The 22,748-nt window shown below is 42.9% G+C and overlaps 1 protein-coding gene across 15 annotated transcripts in view; it reads left to right on the top strand.

Moving 5' to 3' along the window:
* The window catches only part of tns1b (tensin 1b), a 198,398-nt gene that overhangs the window by 102,833 nt on the left and 72,817 nt on the right, over positions 1-22,748 (top strand). For 12 of the 15 annotated variants that reach the window (XM_070552899.1, XM_070552897.1, XM_070552904.1 and 9 more), the window contains one exon: positions 15,302-15,340. In XM_070552899.1, coding sequence (XP_070409000.1) covers positions 15,302-15,340 — 39 coding nt within the window. Of the gene's footprint in view, positions 1-15,301; positions 15,341-16,879; positions 16,991-19,254; positions 19,337-19,469; positions 19,514-22,748 lie in introns of those variants that run through there. The other 3 variants (XM_070552908.1, XM_070552909.1, XM_070552910.1) reach the window with 3 other exon arrangements.

Raw genomic sequence — 22,748 nt, 5'->3', positions numbered from 1 at the left:
TTCCAGTTCAAAAAACAGCCGTACTATCTGAACTGCCTGGTGGACATTTATCCTTCTCATCATCCTTTATATAAGCCTAATAAAAGCCTACTAAACTGCAGAGACAATATATCTGTCCGGATCACTCCAAAATATGAAGTTTACCATCAATATCTGTCTAATTGTTTGTTGTTACTCCGGTCGCTCCATTACTTTCCCTGCGAAGCGGCTCCTTTTTGCGCACATCTCTTTACTCGTGCAGCCTTCCTTTCTCTCTCTCAGCTACATAATGATACTTTTTATCAATTGAATATGTGAGACGTCCACCAACAGCAAAAGGATCTCGTGTTTTTGTGGGTTTTTTATGTTCACAAGCACATTCCCTCTCACGGATTACTAAACCGCTGATTTGACAAGTTATCAGATTGTCTAAAAATAGGTCATTTTTTAGTTTAGTATAACTCCGCTTTTACGTTGCCTATTAACAAAATTTAAAAACTGGGGTGTAGTTTATAATCTCCTTTTTAAAGCTGAATTGAAACCGAAACTCAGGGAGGCGGAGTCTTGCTGCTACAGCGTCCCAAATCAGACCTGTTCAAAAGACGCGTATACTCGTTCGTGGACCCCAGAGGTTTAATGTGACGTAGCCAATGAAACGGTCTATGGTTAAGATAAACATTGTCACTATTTTTAGTTAATTAATAAATATTGAAACAAATTGTAGATAGGAGTCCTAGCTACAAATTCTATCATAGGACATTTGTACATTTAATTTTTAATTAATTTATTTTTAATTTTGTTCCTCTGTCTGGGCCCCATCCAGCCAATCAGGCCCTAGGCACGTGCCTACTTTGCCTTTGCGTTAATCCGGCTCTGGATATGAGGGAGTAGAAGGTGAAGCCGGTGCAGGTCCTCCTTCATGTTCACCAGGTTCACACTGCAGATCAGGAGCTGCTCTTCCATGCATGGAGTTGAAAAAGAAGGGGAGAAGGTCTTTCCACCTCAGTCCGCCCCAACCGAACCAGGAGACACGGACGTCAGGGAGGCCAAGGTTGTCTGAGGGTCTCTGCAGCTCTCTGGGCACCACGTCTCACTCAGCTGTCACCGATGATCCAAATGGCTATGGAGAAAAAATAACAGGTTTGGCCTAGCTGTTTAAAGAACAAAACCATACATGAAGTGGTCAAGACAGGTATTTGGTACTTACACTTGCTGCGTTGTGTAGCTGATGTTGGAGACACACAGGCTGCCATGGTGACCTTTTAACAGATCTCAGAAAAAAAATTAATAAAAGAATGAAACTTAAAACTCCCAGACCTCATTTCATGATGGCTAATCAGCTATGGCTGATTTATTGTTTGGATCACAGTGAGTTACACTAATTCTAATATATTTTTATTTCTATTACACATACATACTTTTTAACTGTTATTTTCACATAACTGTTATCAGGCTGTCTTGTTCTGGTTCTCATGATAATAATTCCGTTTCTTCCAGTAAGTTATCTTGTGCTTACTTCATCTGTATAATGTCTCTTTACTTTTGGTGAATTGTACTGAGTCCAGAATAAAGGCTACTTGGCTGTACAAGATACAAACAAGGATTACGTTTGGGAAATATATGAAATGTATTTAGCCTGCTAATTTATCTCAAATACTAATAACTACCGCATTTTCCGGACTATAAATCACACTTTTTTTCATAGTCTGGCCGGTCCTGCTACTACGGAGCGACTTATATAACAAAACATGTAGGCTACACCGTGCTGCTGCGGGCCGGCTCCGACCCAAGAATGAGATCTCGTCGCCCGCCGGGAGGGTTTCAAACACCGCCTTCCTCTGCTGGAGACCGTGGCGCGCTGCTGTGGCGCATTATTTGGTTATTGTTACCGGTACTTGTCTTGCAATGTGAAACGCTTGGTCTCAGATTTTGTAAAAAAAGTAAAATTTCCCCCCAAAATACGACTAATATATGTTTTTTCTTCTTCATTATACATTTAATGGCTGGTGCGACTCAGGAGCGACTTAATAGTCCTGAAAATACGGTACGTGATAAATAGTGAAAACTTGCTCAAAGCAAAATATACGGAAATAACTTATAAACTTACCGATTTAATATTTTTTATTCACAGAAAGGTACGTCTCATGAAAAAGTGCTGCAAACCTCCACCTGAACTCCATGCGGTCGATGGGTGTTCCACAGAGTTAGCTCCGGTTGTAGCTAGGTGGCTACATCCGTTAGCTCGGCTCCCACCTCCGCGTTAGCTTTGGGTTAGCCAGGGTTAGCTTCAGGTTAGCTTGTAGCTAGTTCGACCGGGTGTCGTCAGTCGATCCCAGCCTTACAGCCCCACCTTCAGCTCCTCCTCTCTTCCCTTTTATGGAATTGTCTCGGCTGGACGGAACCTGTGACATGGTCAAAATGGCGGTGGTGGCCACCTCCCATTATAGACAAAAAACTTGTTATTGGAGCCTATGGAAACCCACTGTCCAGTATACAGTATATGTCGATGGTTAGCACAGGCAGGAAAGGCATCAGCAGTGACCTGAGAGAGTCAGCTGTAGTCAGCTAAAAAGGGTCAAAGGTCATCTGGAGCACATCGTTTTACAGAGGGAACAGTTATTCAAAAGTGGAAAACACTTCAGACAGCTGATGACGTTCATGAGAGTGGTCGTCCCACCAGGTTCACCTAAAGGTCAGAGGTCAGAGATGATAAAACAACCATACAGCTCCATTAGAAGGTTACAGGTCAAAGGTCATGACAGAAATTATTTAAAAGGACTCAAGTCACATTGCTAATGTTTCATCTGCATGACCCTAAAGACGCCTGGAACAATGAGCTGTTTACCCATAATGCACCAGCATAGTGGTGGAGGGCTGATGGTTTGGGCTCCTTGAGTTGACTCCTCTGAGTCTGATGTGAGACCATCTGGGTCCTGAAACAGAAGCCTGACACAAACACAGCAGCAGATCTAGGATCTGATTAAAGCTTCTGTTCACTGGAGCGTTAATACTTTTACGCTGATCTAGAACATGTAAACGGTGAAATTAAAGCAATGAAGCAGGTGGGAAACAAACTGCAGCTCTGGAAGCCCAGGTGTCCTCAATCCTAAACCTTATCTGTGTTTATGTCGTGTGAGCCACGGCAGCGCTTCAGCTCTAGTGTCTGGATTCATCTGCATTCTTGCATCTACTTGGGCTGAACTTCTCTGGGAATTTGTACAGAAATATCTATTTTTTTATGTTGAAACAAATAGAAATCTGGAAAAAGATCTGCAGCTGTTTGCAAAACATGCAGCAAAGTTAGTGGAGCAGAGAAATAAAACTGTGACCCGTATCTGCCTCAATCCTCCACATCTGCCTTCTTCCCCCGCCCCCCGTGCTGGCCAGTTGGACCGGTGCGAGACTGAGACGTCCGTGCTTAACGTGTAAATCAGCATGCTGCTAAATACAGACTCCTAACTGTAAAAGAACCACCAAAGGGAACGTGAATCGGACTTTCCAAGCCTTCAACGGGAATCTTATTGTTAAATACGTTAAAGAAAAGGACAAAGTTTTGAAAACAATGAAGGGTCGAGTTTGTTTTAATAAGAGAAAAGCTTGGTTCTGGTGGATTGTTCTGTAGTTTTTTTGGGACAAATAAATAAATATGAGTGCATTATTAGCAGCAAGAAAAGGATCTGAGTCACTCGTCCTTCTGTCATGTTTGCTGGATTTAGTCACTTTTTTAAACCAGAAAATCTAATAAAAAGTGGGAAACAGACCTTTAAAATGTGAACATTTAAATGTTAAAAAGCATTTAACTAAATCGCTCCAAAGGTCTCACAAGAGCACATTTTAGTCTCTGTATCTTATTAAAGTAGTGGACTAACTTTAACTGAAAAACAAAACTATCAAACTAAAACATGGTAACATGTGGTCATATGTGGCTAATGAGGATAATATTCTTACTTTAAAGTGACTGTGTGAATTTCCCTGGTGATGGGGGTCAGTACATACCTAAATTATTGCATTCAAGCAAGACTACCAACTGTGGGATCAATAAAGCCTAGTCTATTCTTACAAATCAGTAAATGCATTTTGTCCTCACAAATGTCCGTAGAAGGAAACATCGCGTCTGAGACTTAGACCTGCATGTATTTCAGACCCATTTTTTATGGTTATATGTTATGAAGCTGCCAATATTTTTCTACAGTTGGGCATCATTTCATTCATTTTCAACAACATTTTGATGGATATTTCCAGAGACTAATGGTTAATATGAAAAACATAACCGTAATAATCAAAGTGCAAAACAGATATGTTTTTATTTGTTTGTATGGAAAGTTAAAGGGTTAAACAGGGCCCATATGTTTGTGTTCTAAAAACTGAATTTCATTTCTGACATTTAAAAGGATTTTAGAGTCGGGATCCCAAAATGAAACCAGCGTGTCCTGAACTCTGGGTTTGTGTTAAAAACCATGAAGACAAACCACATAATATTTTAGTTAAAACAACACTTTAGGCTAGAGCTTTAACCTTAATATCAGCGATTGTGGAGTTAGAAACTTGACCTGTTTCATATTTAACGCCACTCTACTGCACTCTGCTGACCCAAAAACCGCACGCAACAGTTTTGTGGAGTCGGTAGGTGCTCAGTAGGAGGAGCTCTTTACTTGCTTAATGGCTGTTAGCTGTTATGCTAGCAGTTAGCTTTTTCAGTTTGCTGATCATCAATAAAAAGCACAAGAATAAGAAACAGAAGAAGTTTGCTTTTTCTGTTGACATCATGGCAGGGCCTGGAAGTAAAAGTGAGAGAGTAATGTCTTTGGAGGTGAAGCAAAGAGCTAAAACCGGAGTGAACATCGGCGCGGCCTACGCTAGTTTGAGGGAGCTAAAGGAGGCTAAAAAAATCACAGACTGATGGTGACCTGGCTTTGTTGCTACTGGACTGAATCAGGACGATACCCAATTGTGGTCAAATACCATACCATACCATACCAAGTTTATTTATAAAGCACATTTAAAAACAGCATGACAGCTGACCAAAGTGCTGTACAGTAGTAGTAAAAGGAAAACCCCAAGATAAAAACAAGATAAAGATCATAAATGAGATAAAGGGGATAACCTAAAAATTTAAAAGAAACATACTAGAGTAAAAACAAAGTCACAATAAAAACATAAAGCTAAAAGTTTAGCGCATTTCAACAGGGAAGATTCTAAAATAATAAAGGCTTGGTCATTGATCAAAAGCTAAATGATAGAAGTAGGCCTTTAGTACAGACTTGAATCGACCTAGTTCTGGGGCCTGTCGAACACTAAGGGGGAGAGCATTCCAAAGTTTAGGAGCAACGAATGCAAAGGCCCGCTCCCCACGAGATTTGTACTTCATTATTGGGATGCACAAAGGCAAGTGATCTGCTGATCTCAGGGTTCTGGGTGGAACATAATGCTTGAGTAGTTCTGACAGATAAGCAGGGGCTTGACCATTCAGGATGTTATAAACAAAGGTTAAGACCTTAAACTGGATACAATATTTAACTGGCAGCCAGTGCAAGCATGCAAGGACAGGTGAACTGTGACAGCTTCTAGCGGTGTTTGTCAGGAATCTAGCCGCTGCATTCTGCACTCTCTGAAGACGCTCAATTGCTGAGACACTGACACCAATAAGGACTGAGTTGGCATAGTCCAAACGTGAGGTGACAAAGGCGTGAACGACAGACTCCAGATGTGGTCGTTTGACTATTGACTTTAAACGTGAGATGCGACGAAGTTGAAAGAAACATGACCTGACTGTAGCGTTTGTAAACTCGTTGACAGATCAGAGTCAAGTTTCACTCCCAGACTGGTTACACAGGTTTTCAAAATTTTAAACGGTAGAGGGAAGTCACCTGGTGCATGCTTTGGATTGACTGGATTAAAATGAATGGCGTCGGTCTTGTTTTCGTTGAGGCTAAGGAAGTTCTCCGACAGCCAGCCTTTAACTGCAGTAATACAGTCAACGAGAAGGCGAGTCAATTCAGGTTTACTTAAAGCCAAATAAATCTGGCAGTCATCAGCGTAAAGGTGATAACTTTTTCCAAAGTTTGCTACAATCATCCCCAATGGCAATAAGTAAATCGAGAACAGGAGTGGCCCCAGAATCGAACCCTGAGGCACATCCCAGCGAAGTGGGGTGACAAAACAAAAAAGAAGCAGAAGCTTTTGAATTAAAATTAAATATATAAATACCAGTGTTGGGACATTAATGAGTCCATTAAGCTCCATAAATCTGAGACTTTCCTAAAAAAAAAAAGACCTTGACTGTCTGAGACATGCCGATAATCAACCCAAATTATTACATACTAAAAAGATTAAATAAGAATGTTAGAGGACCAAATCTATTAGAACTTATTTGAAAGGAATGCATATTGCCTTATGTTATTTCATGCATGATTCTCATCTACTAACACATTAAAGTTTGCTCAGTATTAAAGAAAATTATTGATTTAAGGTTATTTTTAATATTCTCTTAGGTCATTTAGGGTGGCGGCCATCTTCAATTGTGATCTCATCAGCTGCAGATTTGATGATGGTTTTAAAAAAGTGTTTTGAAATGTTTGATGTTTTCTGAGCAGACACAGAGAACATGATCCTCCCCACCACCACCATTGTTATAGATCAATGGTTCCTGACCTGTGTTCCTCAAACCCCCAACTACGTCCCCACATTTTTGTCTGTGCTGAGATTGTGAGGTTACTAAGGTTATATTTTTTAAAACTATGTTTATACAATCCCAATAACACTCCCAATAGTGTAATCAAAGCTCTGTATAAGGTATAACTCTGTATACCTGCATTAAGTTTGGTTTTAACCACTGTTAACGGGTGTAGGAGTTGGGGTTTGGGGTCCTGGCTTGTCTTGGACACAGGGAAGCGTACTCATGTTGGGAACCAGTGGTATAGATGAAGGTTTTGAGGCTGAATGTTGGTAGAAACTGATGGTCGTGCTCGTGCAGTTCTCACATCATTCCTTTGTGCTTTCATAATCTTCCCAAGAACCCATTTTCTGGCAGTGCTCTGCCATCAGAGACGCAGGAAAGCCGCCTGTTACTGGTTACGCCTCACAAATTGAATTTACACACTGAAGAGTTCTGCTGGATGTGCCAGATGCAAAGATCTGGATGAACATAAAAGCACTCAGGGCAGCCATTTGTTTAAACTGCCAGAACTGAGTGCCAGGAAATTTTTATTTTTTTACCACATGGCATCACACCCCTCTCCATAGAGGGAACGAGAGGTTAGCTAACCTGCACGCTAATGCTGAGAGAGCAAACCTGCACAGGTCTTCTCGTCTTTGTACATTGCACACTGCGTGTGAGGTGTGTCCTGCTACATGGATGTTTGTCTGCAGGAAATGGGCCCCTGTTTAATACTGTTAGCAAAAGCATGCATGGAATGCAACAACACAATTATCCTTTATTATATTACACTCATTTAAATGGTGCCGATAGCATCAACATGCGTGCCTTCCCCCCATGCTCCGCAGAGCTCGGACAAAGGCTTTGTGTATGTTTTCATCTAAATCCAAGTAGATTCAGAACAGTTTGGTTTCTTATTATGTTTCATGACACATTATGTTATTATTTAAAATACATTTACACCCACAGAACATCTAAAATTAAAATGAATGGTTTTGTCTTGCCCTTCTCGGGCTCAGAGCATGAAAACTAACATGCTAACTGTTGCTAATGACATCAAAAAAGATCTTTTCACCCTAAAAGTGTGAAATTATAGCAAATTTCAACAATTCAGTTGAATATTATCACTAAAATACTAAGTACAGGAACCAATCAGCCCGTAAATAATTAAACCTAAAATGTTTTTGGTTAAGCTACAGGCCTGAATCTGTAAGTTCTCGTTAGCTGTATAGCGGATCTCTTCACCTCACCGGATGTCCCTCTGTTGCATCATCATCATTTATTTATTTCCAACATACCAATAACATCACAATTAACAACAGGATATAAATCAATAATAAACCTCATGAGATAAATCAATAATAAATCTGTCAGGAGCGATCGGCTGAGCTGGAGTGTGGCTTTGAGACCCAGGCGCGGAGAGACTGGTGTTTGGTGTCGAAACTGTTTACAGCGTGGGAAGTTCTCTTCCCGGATGGTTTTCAGAGTTGGCAGATTAGGCTTCGTTGTCTTAGAATGGGTTGGCGTCTATCAGGGGCGTAGCACCAAATTCTGGGCCCTAGGTACAAGTCTTCTAGGTGGGCCCCCATGTTTAATATCTCTCTTACACATTTTTTGTCATGCTATAAGACAAGATAATTAATATGATCTTAGTTTAACCTCTATATTGAGCAAAAACAAATGCCAACATAATAAAAGTGAAATGCCCAGACTTCACATGTAATTATTTTTATTTGCCAACAATGTGTTCAAACAAAAATCCTGGAATTTATTTTCCAGTAAATGCCCACTGACGGGTCTTCATGTTAGCAAAATCACTTATGAGATCTTTAAAGTCCAATCCTTTGGCTAATTGGCTTTCAATAGAAAGAAGAGCTAGGCTGTTCAGTCTATCCTGGGACATTGTTGATCTCAAATAATTTTTCACCAGTTTCAGTTTGCTAAAAGCCCCTTCACCCCCAGCAACAGTCACAGGTAGTGTGCAAAAAATCCTCAGTCCAATACAAACTTCTCCAAAAATGCTCTGTATTTGCATCCTGTAGATGGTATATGATATATATTAGTACAATAAGGAAAGATTAAATACATATGACATGAAATAAACCAGGTTCTCTCTGTGAATGTAATGTACTCTAAATTTTATAATCCCTTCATTATCAGCCAAATTATAAGATTGTCCGGTTTCAAGATCAAATATAAAGAAATTTAAAATAGGCTTAAAATATCTAAACAAGTCAATAACAATCCTCTAACACCAGTGTCATCATGCTATACGAAAAACAGTGGCAGCTTCTCATTCCTGAGATTACCACGAATCCATCGATACCAAGTTTGTCCTGGTCCATGACTGGGAAGGAGCTGAAATATCCACACAGAGTGAACCTGTTTTTACTGCTAGGTCCGCGAATTAATTGGCGGCGGCCGCCCGCGATAATAATTCTGATTAATATATATATATATTAATTAGTGTTTTCACTGATAACACTAATTAATTTATATTTGATCTTGATGGTGAAACTAAAGGCGTTTAACACTGAACACCTAACATGAATGCAGCTTCTGAGAGCTAGCTAATATCAGCTAAAACTGTGTTCTGCTGCTGCTGGCTGCTGCTCACCGTCCTTCTTGAAAAACCTAGTCAATACTTGCTTCTGTTCAATTAACTTTTTCTCCTTCTCCTTCTTTTCTTTTCTTTTCTTTTCTGGAAGCCAAATTTCCCTTTCTTGGGAAAAGACATGACTGACTCTCCTGCCTCCAGCTCTGGCTGTCGGCATATGCGATGTCTCATTAGCTGTACATGCGGCCGTGCAGCCCCTGGCCGCTGGTGTGGACTAAACCACTTTGCACATTTTTAAGGGGTGATAGATGCCTCAGAGATTATTCAGTTATTATTTTTAGGGCGAAATTCTGTTTCTTAACCTCTTTATCCAGGTAAAGGGAGTTTATTAAGACATTAAGTAAGTTGGGGGGAAAAACAACCAAATAAAACATTGTTATTCAAAGCTGTCTCAGGGCCCCTCCCTGCAGTGGGCCCTGGGTAAACGATACCCTCCCCCCCCCCCCCCCCCCCCCCCCCCAGTCCGACGCCCCTGGCGTCTATCATGAGATGATGACTGAGTGCCGGCTCAGCTGTGACAGGTCCTTAAATAGGCTCAGCGGGATGAATTCACCGGGAAGCGTCGGTGACAGGGATGCTGGGAATTGGAGTGCAGTGCCAGCCGGGCCCGCAGAGGAGGTTAAGAGGAGGAGTTCATGACAAAATCAAGTTGACATTGTTGTAGGCATGTTCGAAAGGGAGTGGGCGGAAGCCAAGCTTATTCAAGCTCACCCCTATTTTTCACTAATAGTTTAACGTTCAATATGTAGAAAAAACTCAAATCACTACAGCTTTATATCCTTAGCATCATCGCGAGTAACTCGCATGCTTCTGTCCAAGTCTGCAGAGCTTTCTTCCTTTGTCTTTTTTCACTGCGGTTTTCCAGCTTCTGGACTTGTGGCTAACGTCCTCTGTCGTCACCTGGACTCTTCTAAAATAAATCTTCACTGTGGTTTAGCAGCTTCGCCCAAGTGCAAAGGTACAAAGTTACCCTTTAGGGACTGAAAGGAATCTTTGAGCTTTTCTGATGTCGCTGTAATCACAATTTATCAGCTCTAATAAAACATGTTTCCCTTTTATATATCAATGGAGTTCTTATTAATATTCACATAGATGTAAATTTTCTTGACATTTATGACGTTTGGACGCATTTTTTATTTTACCTTTTTTTATTTTTCCTGTTTGACATGTTTAACTGAAAATGAAGGTAAAACCAAAAAATAACATTTAGCTAATTTAGGCATAAAATACCCAAATAAAAACACATTTTCTAACCATAAAAAACAATGTTTCAGGAAAATAGTTAACATTTTGTCTCTTCCTCATTAAATAAACTAACCACCTGGTAAAGTTCATTTTACCACAATTTTTTATTTACTTTAAATGTGCTCAACACCCCTTTCCAAAAATACTGAAGTACACAATATGGAGAATTCTGAAGAAAAACATTATCTTACATTATAATTATTTTATAATATTAATATTATTATGTTTAATTCTCCAAAAGAAGCTAAACTTACATTTTTAAAAGGTCTATTTAATTTGAAAAATCAAAGATTAAACAAATTTGTACCGAAACTCTTTTACAAATAAATTGTTGTAATAATAAGTGAATTAACTTTCACGTGTTATAAGTTTATTTATGATAGATTTTAGGATTTTAGAGCTTTTATTCCTACTTCACTGGTGCTGACTTTTCAGATCTTAAATCCCAGCAGTTAATATTTATTTTATGAGTTTTACTTAAAGAGCTTAAAGTTAGACTCCCATGAACCAATCTTTAGAGAAACATTGTAGAAACTCGTTATAAACATATTTTTTACACATACATAAATGATTTAGCTTTTAGAGTCTTTTTTGTGAGAAATTATTTTTTTTTGCCAAACCAAGTGAGGTCAGCTGAGGGAGTCCTGTTACCTTAATCCAGAGAAAATCTGGACTCTAATGCGGCTCTGACACAGAGGAAACTTTACATGTTTGTAATTCTACTTCTGATGGACCAAAACCATAAAGTTATGAGTTTGCTGCACGCCCCAGAGAGCAGAGACAACCAGAGGGAGAAACCATCGGCCAAAACAGAGAGATTGTGGCAAAGCAGCAGGGGAGCAGCAGGTGAGTTAACGATGCTAGCTTAAACTCGTGTGCTAGCATCACAATATAGTACAGATTACTATCATGTACCAGACAGTTAAAATAGTATCGGTCAGTTAATATAATATTAATACTAATGAGCGTCTGTCAGCTGTCTCATACTCATTAATATCCGTTCAGCTAACCTAGTTTAGCTTAGAGAGAGAGAGATACGCCTGTCATCCGGTTCTGGAGCTCATGCGGACTTCTGTGAGCTGGATCCGACCCAGACACCAGCTTGACTGGCACGCTGAGCCGCGCGTCTCTTCTGTCGGTTGGTTGTGACCTGGTTCTGACGGTGATCTGAGCTCCAGAAATCCACATATAATTTTTTAAGCCCCACCACAGGTCTCCGGAGCCCAACGTGGACCTCCCTGACCCGGTACCGACTGATGTGGGCTACAAAAGTCCATCTTTTCAGTTGCATAAACCGCCCTCAGGCACAGAGATAGAGGCGTTGTTTCTCTGATCAGGAAACCCGTGGACTCGATGTCCAGACAGGCTGGAGTGGGTGCAGCCTTCACACACTAGTTTATCAACATGAACACAACCCAACACTAGTAAACACACACACACTGACTGGATAACATGACCTCACTACCCTAAAACTAGCCACTCTCCACACTGAGCTGAGGCAGCCTATCTTCTAACTCCCTTTGGTTACGTCAGAGGTTCACATTTAGAAACAAGAGTAAGGAACTTTTTACTAGAAAACTGCTGTTATGTGTTTTAAAACCAAATATCCACAATAAGCTTTTCTAATAGCATTTTTGGACAGAATTTTATATGAATTAGAAAAAAAAATTTACCTGCTATTTGCTCTTCAACCAGCATTGGACAAAGACAGTTTGGAAACATCTTATCTGATCAGATTTGTGGAGAATGCTTGTTTTTATGATACTTTTTCCATTTCTGAACCTTCAGCAGCTATTTGAAGGATCTCAGAGTTTATCTCAAGTGATTTTCTGTAAACCTCCCAAAATCAGAGCAGTGATGATGTAGACGCTGTAGGTGATGCTGGAATGGAAATATATGAAAGTCAAAAGTTAGAGACATATTTATTTATGTTGAACTTGGGATCACTAGTTTCATCGTCAAAATGATGCCGACCACCCCTACAATAATCCTTCTTGTTTGCAAAGTTGCTCTTCCTTCCCTAAAGGTTATGCTGATGCTATTGAGACACATTTTGCTCATGTATGAGTTCTTCTCCTTGCACTAGAAGCAGCAGTGTGGAACGTCAGGGTTCCACCTCGCAGGTCTGAGGAGTCACGATAAGGATGCAGTCTGGGTGGAGTTATTAAGGAGGGTTCAAATAGCTTTCAGCAGGACTGATTCAAGACAGACATAAATACTCAATCCTGTCGTCGCCTCCAGATGAAGCTCGGAGACGTTCTATGTGCAGGACAATGTCTACGACTGTGGTGAGCTGCAGTCCCGGAGCCCAGCCGGGTCAGCTGCTTCTGCAGCTGGAACAGGCTGAAACATCTTACGGGATTAGGGTCATTTCCTGTTTACAGTCAACATTCCTGGATCCCAGATGGAAGCAGCAGCTATAAAAGATACCAAATGACTCTCATGTCCCCAAGTGTGTGACTCTAATCAGCCAGAGACATCCAGAGGTCCATCAGAAACAGCACAGGACACTTTAGCAGCACTCAGGCCTTGGTTTACAACGTCAGATTAACACAGTGTTCCTACAACTGGCATAATATTCCTAACTGCATTAATGAGTCAGTCGTGTGTGTGTGTGTGTGTGTGTGTGTGTGTGTGTGTGTGTGTGTGTGTGTGTGTGTGTGTGTGTGTGTGTGTGAGAAAGAGAGAGAATTATATGTACAACTGTTTTTCAGTCAATATTTTTCAAGCGTGACTCAGTCCAAACTTTTATTTATTTTGCAGTGGGATGAGGAATGTTGCAGCAGATAACTGGAGCTCCTTATCCAGACCTTTGTGTCTTCTTGCAATTACACAATTAATCTGAGATAAGGAGAGCAGCTGAGATTAAAGGTGCTCTTCTAATCTTCTGAAGCTAAAAAGAGCTCAGTGTTGCTAATAAAACAGGGATAAAACTGGGAAAATTGTTGGAATCATAAAACTGTGCTATACAGATGAGACGCTAACAGCTGACAATCAAGGTTGCAGGGTTGTTTTTTTTAATGTTATTTATTTGGTTATTTATCTTTTTTATGCATTTAAAAACATTTTGTTGGAAGTTATCAATTAAAAGGGTAATTGAGTTTAATTTAGATTATTTAATGTTTAAAATAATAGTTTAAAAATGTTGCATATTCCAATTATTAATGTTTTAAGTACATTTATGTATAGTTTTCTAATTATAATTTATTAATTTGCAGGATCCTTTTTATTTAAACACATTCTCTTTACTTATTTCATTTAGCATATATTTTAAAATCTTCTGACAGCTAAACAGAATGCATGCAGGAAGGAAACATCCTGTTCACATTCATCCTCATCAAGCATCCTCTTCTTCATTCGACTCTTCTGTTAGGAGCCATCATCATCATTACAGTCTTCCTGTTTGTCAGGCTGGATCTGCAGCTCTCGCTCATGAACACAGCCGGACACTAATCGGATTAGCTCGGCCTCTTTGACGGATCATGAGTTTTTCTTGGAGCCGTTTCACCACAGCTCTTTGTAGTCCATCTAATCTCGTTTAGAGTCAGGGTTCTGAAGAAATTCAGCTTTTCTGTGTGGATTTTGTAGCGCTAACGGTGAACAATGAGAATTTTTTGTTGTGGCTCTCGTTTGTGTTTCTATGAGAAATAATCCCAGAAATGATGCCCAATAAAGCCTCAGATTCTGGATCTGATGAGTGTTTCCTAGTTTCTTGGTCTGATAAATAAATGTGAGTCGGGAGTGGGCATCATGGTCCAGAAAATATGTCCTGATACGCCAGAGCATTCTGATGACGTTATAATAAAGTACAAACATGTTGTCAGTATAATAAGACACAATTAAAGACTTTTTGTGCAAAATTAGGTGTTACTGTGTTTTAATGTGTCGATGTGTAAGACTTACAAAAGGTGGGATGGCGTCACAGAGATGAGCAGGAGGGTGAACATGGTGGACGCTGTTTATGTCCAGAGTTCAGTAAAGCTCAAACAAACCAGACGGGCAGATATGACTCGATAACAAAGACAAAGTTTTTCCGGTTCGTCAACAAGAAAATCTGATGAAGAAAAAAAAACTTGTGCCTTGCGTCTGAATCAGCAAGCTAGCAGGAGCCGGTCACGTCTGCGTTGATAAAGCACAATTTCTAGAGTTAGCAAGCACACCCGGCTCTAGCTAGCTTGCAGCTTCATGCGTCTCTTTTTCCTGTTTGTGTGGCTGAGCCCACTCGCATGACCTGGTGACGGGTGGGGGGCCTGCAGCGGCAAAAATACTGAACACTCTGAGATTCCAGCCATGTTTGCCTTCACAATTTTAATAACTGTGCTGCTTGACCCACGTGAACATAGTGATGTGTTGAAGTCTAGCTAGCATTAAATGACTGTTCTTATCGTGGAAGGAATGACATGGCCACGCCTAGATGTGAGTTCGTTATCCGAGTCACTCTTCCTGCATGTTTGCCGGCTTTAGTCACATTTAAAGAACGAATGTCCCAAATTGGCTTTTTAGTGAAAGTCAGTGAGCGTTTGTGCTGCTGGTTAGCAGGAAATGGCATCATTGAGGGCTGCACTGAGTCACTCAAGGGCCACAAATGGCCCGCGAACCGCACTTTGGAGACCCTTGTCATGAATTCTAGCATTTGTACGTGTTGCTTAGTTCTGCACCTTCACTTTGCATAACTGTAAACTTTTTTTATCAACATTTGGTTAGTTTTTGAGTCGCCTTATGTTGTGTTTATATTTAAATAATACATTGACAAAACCGACCAATCAGGTAACTCCTTTTAACACCAGTATTTCCTTTGATTTCAGGTGTCTTCTTCTTGTGTTCCAGCAACAAACTACGAGCTGGTGAGTCTGTGTTCCCATTCTCACATAGTAAAAACAAAATCACTACAATCAATCATAAACACGTCATTTTTGACTCGAACAGAAAAGGTTTAGTGTAAAAAGAGAGAGAACTAAAACGTTTGACTCTGATTGAATCAAGTCTGTTTGACAAGACTAAAGGGAAATAAAAAAAATCTGAGTCTGGTTTGTTTTCCTTTTTTGGTCTGAGAGAAAGTGGCGTGTTTGACTTGGATGTGATTTGCCCTCATGTTTGTGTGTTTAAAGGTTTTGGGTGCTTGACAAACCAAAGCAAACACCCCCTGCACTTTTCTGTCCTCACACAGAACAGAATCTGTGTTATTTTAAATAAAGTCTGCTGTGATTTATCAGGAACCTGTTATTATCCTGCATGAAGGCAGATGTGGTTTAACTTTTTGGGTTCTTTATATCTGTATTGCTCTGGTGACACTGTCTAGAACCTCAGAGGTGTTTGTGTTAGAGGTGCTAATCACCCTCATAAACACCCACCAGTAGGCTGGTGCAGCAGCTTGTGCTCTTTCAGAAAGTTTATCCCAAAACGTATTACTATTGACGCTTTTTAATATAAGCTTTACTGCATTGGTCATCGTTCAAGTCCCAGAATTGATCACTCTGAGGTGTTCAACAGAAATCCTTCAACCATTCCCAGCAGCAGCGCTTTGTCAGCTCCTGGTTTGGGTAAAACATGATTTAATGCTGCGTTCAGGTGGAGATTGGTTACAGCACCGACTCAGTCTGAGAAAAATGTTCTCTCCTGAATCCCAAATTCCAGGAATATTGATAAGCTCCAACACGACAAAACACACTATTTCACTTTAGCATTGCTTATAACTGAAACCACTTTGGGAATGAGAATTAAATTAGTTTATATGAAATAAAACTTGATCGGCTCGTCAGTCTGAACTCTTTCTGTCAAAAGCCCTAAGAGTAAAAACCTGATTGGGTGAAATAAATCATTATTAATCACAGGCAGAGCGAGTGGGGGGACACGAGTCTGACACTTGGACACAAGTCTCATTTAGGTCATACAAATCCTGAAAGCTTACCCCACAGAGACTCCACCTGACTCATAGTCTTTGGAAGACATGAAACATGACCTGGACTTGCCACGATAAAACCTGAGATTGACTTGGAATTTTCTCAAAAGGACTTTAAACTTACGTCCTCTCACTCTCAAACTTGTTCCTGGGAGACTTGTCATTTACTTATAAAGAGATGCGACTATACTCAGACTTGTCCCCAGATGACCTGTAAGGTAAGGTTGTCCCTACAACAACTTGAGACTTGACTCAGATTTGGACAAATGTCTCTTCATTTACCTTTGAAGACCAAGTTCTCTTATTTTTTCAGAGAATCAGAATCAGCAGGTTTTATTTCCATATGTGTGAAAAATCACCACATTACGATTGCTGCGGTACTCCGTGCTAAAAGAGATAACACATCTGCAGTGGTCTCTAGTATAAATTAATGCCTTGTAAGTCGATCTCTATGAGAAATAAAGCTCTGGCGCTTCTGTTTCAGGAAGTGGAGTTAGCCGGAGCCCTGCTCTGATTGGCAAACAGCAACACGACTCTACGACTGACTCTGTTTACTCTGCAACGCTGATGTTTCAGCCTGCATGTGAAACTCGGAGTGAGTGATCATATTTGAAAACTAAAAAGTAAAAAACGGTTTCTCAGTGAACTTACCCTTTAAAACCCTTTAGAAACTACTGGAACATCTGCTTCTTACTGGCTTGAATCTCCTCGGTGTTACAGATTGATGTGTGTTGGTCTTCCTTCATCAGAACCAATACTACAGACCCTCCCACCCCCAGACCAGAGCCCACCCATTTGGGGGTAAACCGTGATCCAGGAAGCATTCCTCAGGTGCTCCCTCATGTCTTCTACGTTTCTGCCAGGAATAATCTTTGGGTTTGCTCCGAGGTGGAGAGATGGTCTCACTGGTGAGGTCACCCTCACCCCCCCATGCTGACATAATGAAAGCATGCTTTCTGAAGCCCGTAAACCACCAACACGTACGTCATCTTGCTTCTAGTGCAGTGGGGGTATTGGGGGGGGGGGGGGGGGACATTGCTGAGTAATGAGTAACTGCTGCAGGGCACCGAGTGTGTAGATGTGGTCCAATCACAGCCCAGTTCAGGACCTTCCTAGTCAGAAGTCATTTACGTCCAGAAGATCTTTATTCAGCTCATTTTTCAGTTTATCCCCTAAAATACCTGAAATATTTTAAACACAGTTATTTATATGAATAGATGGTTGTAATTACCTTCTGCATTGCATTATTTAATTGTAATCGTTATTTTCTGATTGCATAAAGGAGTGAACAGTTTGGTCCGTATCAGTGGGGCCGACCCGGTGAGAAACTCTTGAGATGTCAGAAGTGGTTTCGGTTCAGTGCCTGCTGAAGAATGTTTCCCACAGCGAGGAGCGACCACTCCTCCATCCCGTCGGTCCGGAGGGACTCGTGGTCTACTGCGAGCTCCTGACCCAACAGGAGTGGAACTAAGAGTAAACGATACACCCCGAAGCTCCGATGACTCTCCTTTTCCCTTCATGTTTACATGATTAGTCAGAGAGAAATCAGTAGGACTGTTAAGCTTGTTTTCATGATGTTTTTGTTTTAGTATAAATTAGGATCATTGCCCTCACTGCATTTTCTGCTAGCCCTTTGCTCTCCTACATCCCAGACTGCAACTCAAACCAGGCTACAGAAGGGTGTTTGTTGCAGCATGCACGAGGTTGTCATATTAGATGGAGATCGGACCACTCTGGTCCTCATGGGGTTAGGGTTATTGTCCACCTGTTGCAGATAGAACATGGCGTGGACAGAGAGATACTTTGTTGTCCTCACTCTGAGTTTGTCAGAAATATTTAGAAAACACTCAATGTTCAGCAAATTGAACCCATTTAAAATGAGCTCCAGTCGAATGAACTCATTCTGTTCTCCCAAAGGAATTAAAATTAGCATTTTATGGTGATGCAACTTTAAACTCAGTCATGTTATTATTCTGATGCCAGAAAGCCTGATCAGCCCTGAGATATTTCCACCAGATGTTTCACTTTAATATTTGCTTCTCCTCCCCAGAAACAAGCTGCAGCACATTTTTCTTTTTTTTTTTTTTTGTTGTTGCTGAAGTGAAAACAGAGATGTAAAACGATGTAAATTCTACATTTTCAAGCTTGGAATTTTGTTTTTCATTTCTCATCTTGCTGTAGATAATCAAATTTTTGGTCTTTGATCACAAACATATAGACAAAGAGGTGTTAGCATTAGCAGCTCCACCACACAGCAGAACTCCTCCAGGCTTGTGTTATTTGTGGAGATAAAACATCAACGTTACAGAGCAGACAGAGTCAGTGGTAGAGTCGTGTTCCTGTTAGCCAATCAGAGGTGAGATGTCCCGTCTTAGGCATGTCTGACACCCCCCCCCACCCCCACCCCGGAGTACGACTTACAAGGCACTCATTCCAACTTGAGGCCACCGCAAACGCATTAAATGATGAGTGAAAGGCCTCTTTAATTTTGGATTACGTCTCAAGATTTGCCTCACAAAGACAAAAAGACAAGTCCAACTAGAGACCTGACTTGGATTTGTGCTTCTTGAATTCTATTCCTGGGAAGAAAAAACCAATGATCCTAAAAGCTCAGGTATAAGACCAGGGCTGCATTCCATTCAGAAGAAGCTCTACCTGTCAGCCTCCTTAAAGAGCAAGTAACACCTAGATTTACCTTTTTTTGCTGATAACCTGTATAGATGAGTGTAATGGTGCTGTGCACATGTGTAATCATTAGTGTGGCAGTTTAGTGTAACTTACTGTAAATTTAATGTTTCAGCCCAAAACCGTAATCATGTCTCCATCTTCAGGTTAAAACTCTGCTCCACATTTATTCAGAACCAGCTGTGGCTGATGGCTAAGCTGAAAAACGTGACGTTATCAGCAGACGACTACGTGGCGGCACCGCGCTGGTCTCCAGGTGAGGCAGCCGCACCTCCACCTGGCTCAGCCACTCACCTGCCGATATGACACGTTGGCGCTCTGAGCCGCTTACCTCCTTGAAAAAATGCCCTCCTAACCCCTTCATCTAATGGTCGTGGTTAACAGGAAATCCTCCAAAATGCTGAGGAATCTGTGTCTGCTCTTCTCCTGAGTGGTAAGTCTTGTGTGAGTGCGTGCTTGCGTGCACACGCGAGTGCGCACTCGCTCGTTAACAACTCGTTTTTAGACTGAGAAACTCCCGACAGCACACGCGGGGGGGTTAAGGGGGGTGCGGTCTACCACTGCCTCAGCGCCACTCTCTTGGTCCACCAGGCCACGCCTCTTTCAGGAGCATATTTCTAACAGGAAGTGTGGATGAAATACATCTCCACTCATGGCTTGGCCCTCACTTTAAAGACCAACCAGCAGCTGCAGAAGTGAAATGCAGCCCCTGGTAATATACTTGTGTAGTGGTCACACTTTAAAGCGTGACGACTGCAAATTAATTATGACCAATAAGATGTGATGATGAAACAACAACAAAGTCGATCATCGAGCTGCGGCCTAAGGCATCCTGGTGCCAAGAGCACATATGAACACCTTTATGTCTGAACCTGAACATGGTGTTCATTATGGACAATCCATGACTGGCACAGAAGTCCAATAACAAAACACCACTCGGTTTCAGATCAGGGGGGCTGTTCCTCCCAACCACACCTCTCCAGGTCTCACTGTCATTGCCCACGTGCGCGTTAAAGTCCCCCAGCAGAATGAGGGAGTCACTGTAAGGAGCGCTCTCCAGCACCCCCTCCATGGTCTCCAAAAAGGGTGGATAGTCCGAACTGTAGTTTGGTGCATAAGCACAGACCACAGTCAGAACCCGTCCCCCCACACGTAGGAGGAGGGAGGCTGTACCTTCTCATTCACTGGGGTAAACCCAAACGTACAGGCACCAAGATGGGGGGCAACTAGTATGCCCACCCCTGCTCGGCGCCTCTCAGTGGGAGCAATTCCAGAGTGGTAGAAAGTCCAACCCCTCTCAAGGAAACTGGTTCCAGAGCCAGATCCATGCGTTGAGGTGAGTCTGATTATATCTAGTGGGAACCTCTCTACCTCACACACCAACTCAGTCTCCTTCCCCACCAGAGAGGTTACATTCCATGTGCCAAGAGCCAGCTTCTGTAGCCAAGGATCAGACCACCAAGGTCCCCGCCCTCGATTACCACCCGTCACACACTGCACCCGACCCCTTAGGCCCCTCCCACGAGTGGTAAGCCCAGGGGAAGGGGGACCCACATTTCTACTTCAGGCTGTGCCCGGCCGGGCTCCATGGGTGAAAGCCCGGCCACCAGGCGCTCGCCAACGTGCCCCACTTCCAGGCCTGGCTCCAGAGGGGGGCCCCGGTGACCCACGTCCAGGCGAGGGAACACGGTTTCCATTTATATAATTCATCATAAGAGGTCTTTGGGCTGCTCTTTGTCTGATCCCTCACCTACGGCCGCATCTCTTAGACACTCGTGTGAAGAGAGGGGCAGAGCTGTCAACTGACCACTACCTGGTGGTGAGTTGGCTCAGATGGTGGGGGAGGATGCCGGTCAAACCAGGCAGGCCCAAACGTATCGCGAGGGTCTGCTGGGAAAGTCTGGCAGAGTCACCTGTCAGAAGGAGCTTCAATTCCCACCTCCGACAGAACTTCCAAAATGTTCCGGTGGAGGCGGAGGACATTGAGTCTGAATGGACCCTGTTCCGTGCCTCCATTGTTGAGGCGACCAACCAGAGCTGTGGTCACAGGATTGTCTGTGCCTGTCGTGGTGGCAACCCCCGAACCCGCTGGTGGACACCAGCAGTTGGGGATGCTGTCAAGCTGAAGAAAGAGCCCTATCAGGTCTTTTTGGCCTGTGGGACTCCAGAGGCAGCTGATGGGTACCGGCAGTCCAAGCGGAATGCGGCTCGGGTGGTCGCCGAAGCAAAAACCCGGGCATGGGAGGAGTTCGGAGAGACCATGGAGCAAGACTTCTGTACGACTTTGAGGAGATTCTGGTCCACCATCCGGCACCTGGGGGGGGGGGGGGGGGGGGAGCAGTGCGCTACCAACACTATCTATATTGGGGACGGTGTGCTGCTGACCCAAACATAGGATGTTGTGGATCGCTGGGCAGAATACTTCGAAGACTTCCTCAATCCCACCGACACGTCTTCCAGTGAGGAAGCAGAGTCTGGTGACTTTGAGCTGGCCTCTCAAATCTCTGGTGCTGAGGTCACTGAGGTGGTTAAAAAGCACCTCTGTTGCAAGGCTCCGGGGGTGGATGAGATCCGCCTGGAGTTCCATAAGGCTCTGGATGTTGTGGGGCTGCGTTGGCTGATGCGACTCTGCAATATTGCGTGGACATCGGGGGCGGTCCCACTGGACTGGCAGACCGGGGTGGTGGTTCCCTTATTTAAAAAGGGGGACCGCAGGGTGTGTTCCAACTACAGGGGGATCACACTCCTGAGCCTTCCTGGTAAGGTCTATTCAGGGGTTCTGGAGAGGAGGGTCCGTCGGATTGTTGAACCTCAGATTAGGGAGGAGCAAGGTGGTTTTCGTCCTAGCCGTGGAACACTGGACCAGCTCTATGCCCTTAGGGGGATCCTGGAGGGTGTGTGGGAATTTACCCAACCAGTCTACATGTGTTTTGTGGATTTGGAGAAGGCGTTTGACCGCGTCGCTCGGGGGGCCCTGTGGGGGATTCTCCGGGAGTATGGGGTACCAGGCCCTCTGATACGGGCTGTTAAGTCCCTGTATGACCGGTGTCAGAGCTTGGTCCGCATTGCTGGCAGTAAGTCGGGCTCGTTCCCAGTGAGAGTTGGACTCGGCCAAGGCTGCCCTATGTCACCGATTCTGTTCATAACCATTATGGACAGGATTTCTAGGCACAGCCAAGGTGTGGGGGGCATCTGTTTTGGTGGCCTGAGGATCAGGCCTCTGCTTTTTGTGGATGATGTGGTCCTGTTGGCTTCATCAGAACGTGATCTTCAGCTTTCGCTGGAGCGGTTCGCAGCTGAGTGTGAAGCAGCTGGGGTGAGAATCAGCTCCTCCAAATCTGAGACCATGGTCTTGATTCGGAAAAGGGTAGAATGCCTTCTCCGGGTCAGGGATGAGGTCCTGCCCCAAGTGGAGGAGTTTAAGTATCTCGGGGTCTTGTTCATGAGTGAGGGAAAACGGGAGCGTGAGATCGATAGGCGGATTGGTGTTGCATCTGCAGTGATGCGGGCGTTGTACCGGTCTGTCGTGGTGAAGAGAGAGCTGAGTCAGAAGATGAAGCTCTCGATTTACCGGTCGATCTACGTTCCTACCCTCACCTATGGTCATGAGCTTTGGGTAGTGACCGAAAGAACGAGATTGCGGATACAAGCGGCCGAAATGAGTTTTC

The sequence above is a fragment of the Nothobranchius furzeri genome, chromosome 7 (genome assembly GCF_043380555.1).
Source record: "Nothobranchius furzeri strain GRZ-AD chromosome 7, NfurGRZ-RIMD1, whole genome shotgun sequence".
Classification (NCBI taxonomy): domain Eukaryota; kingdom Metazoa; phylum Chordata; class Actinopteri; order Cyprinodontiformes; family Nothobranchiidae; genus Nothobranchius; species Nothobranchius furzeri.
Note: the sequence above shows the minus strand (reverse complement) of the source record. Positions and strands in the feature narration are given on the sequence as shown.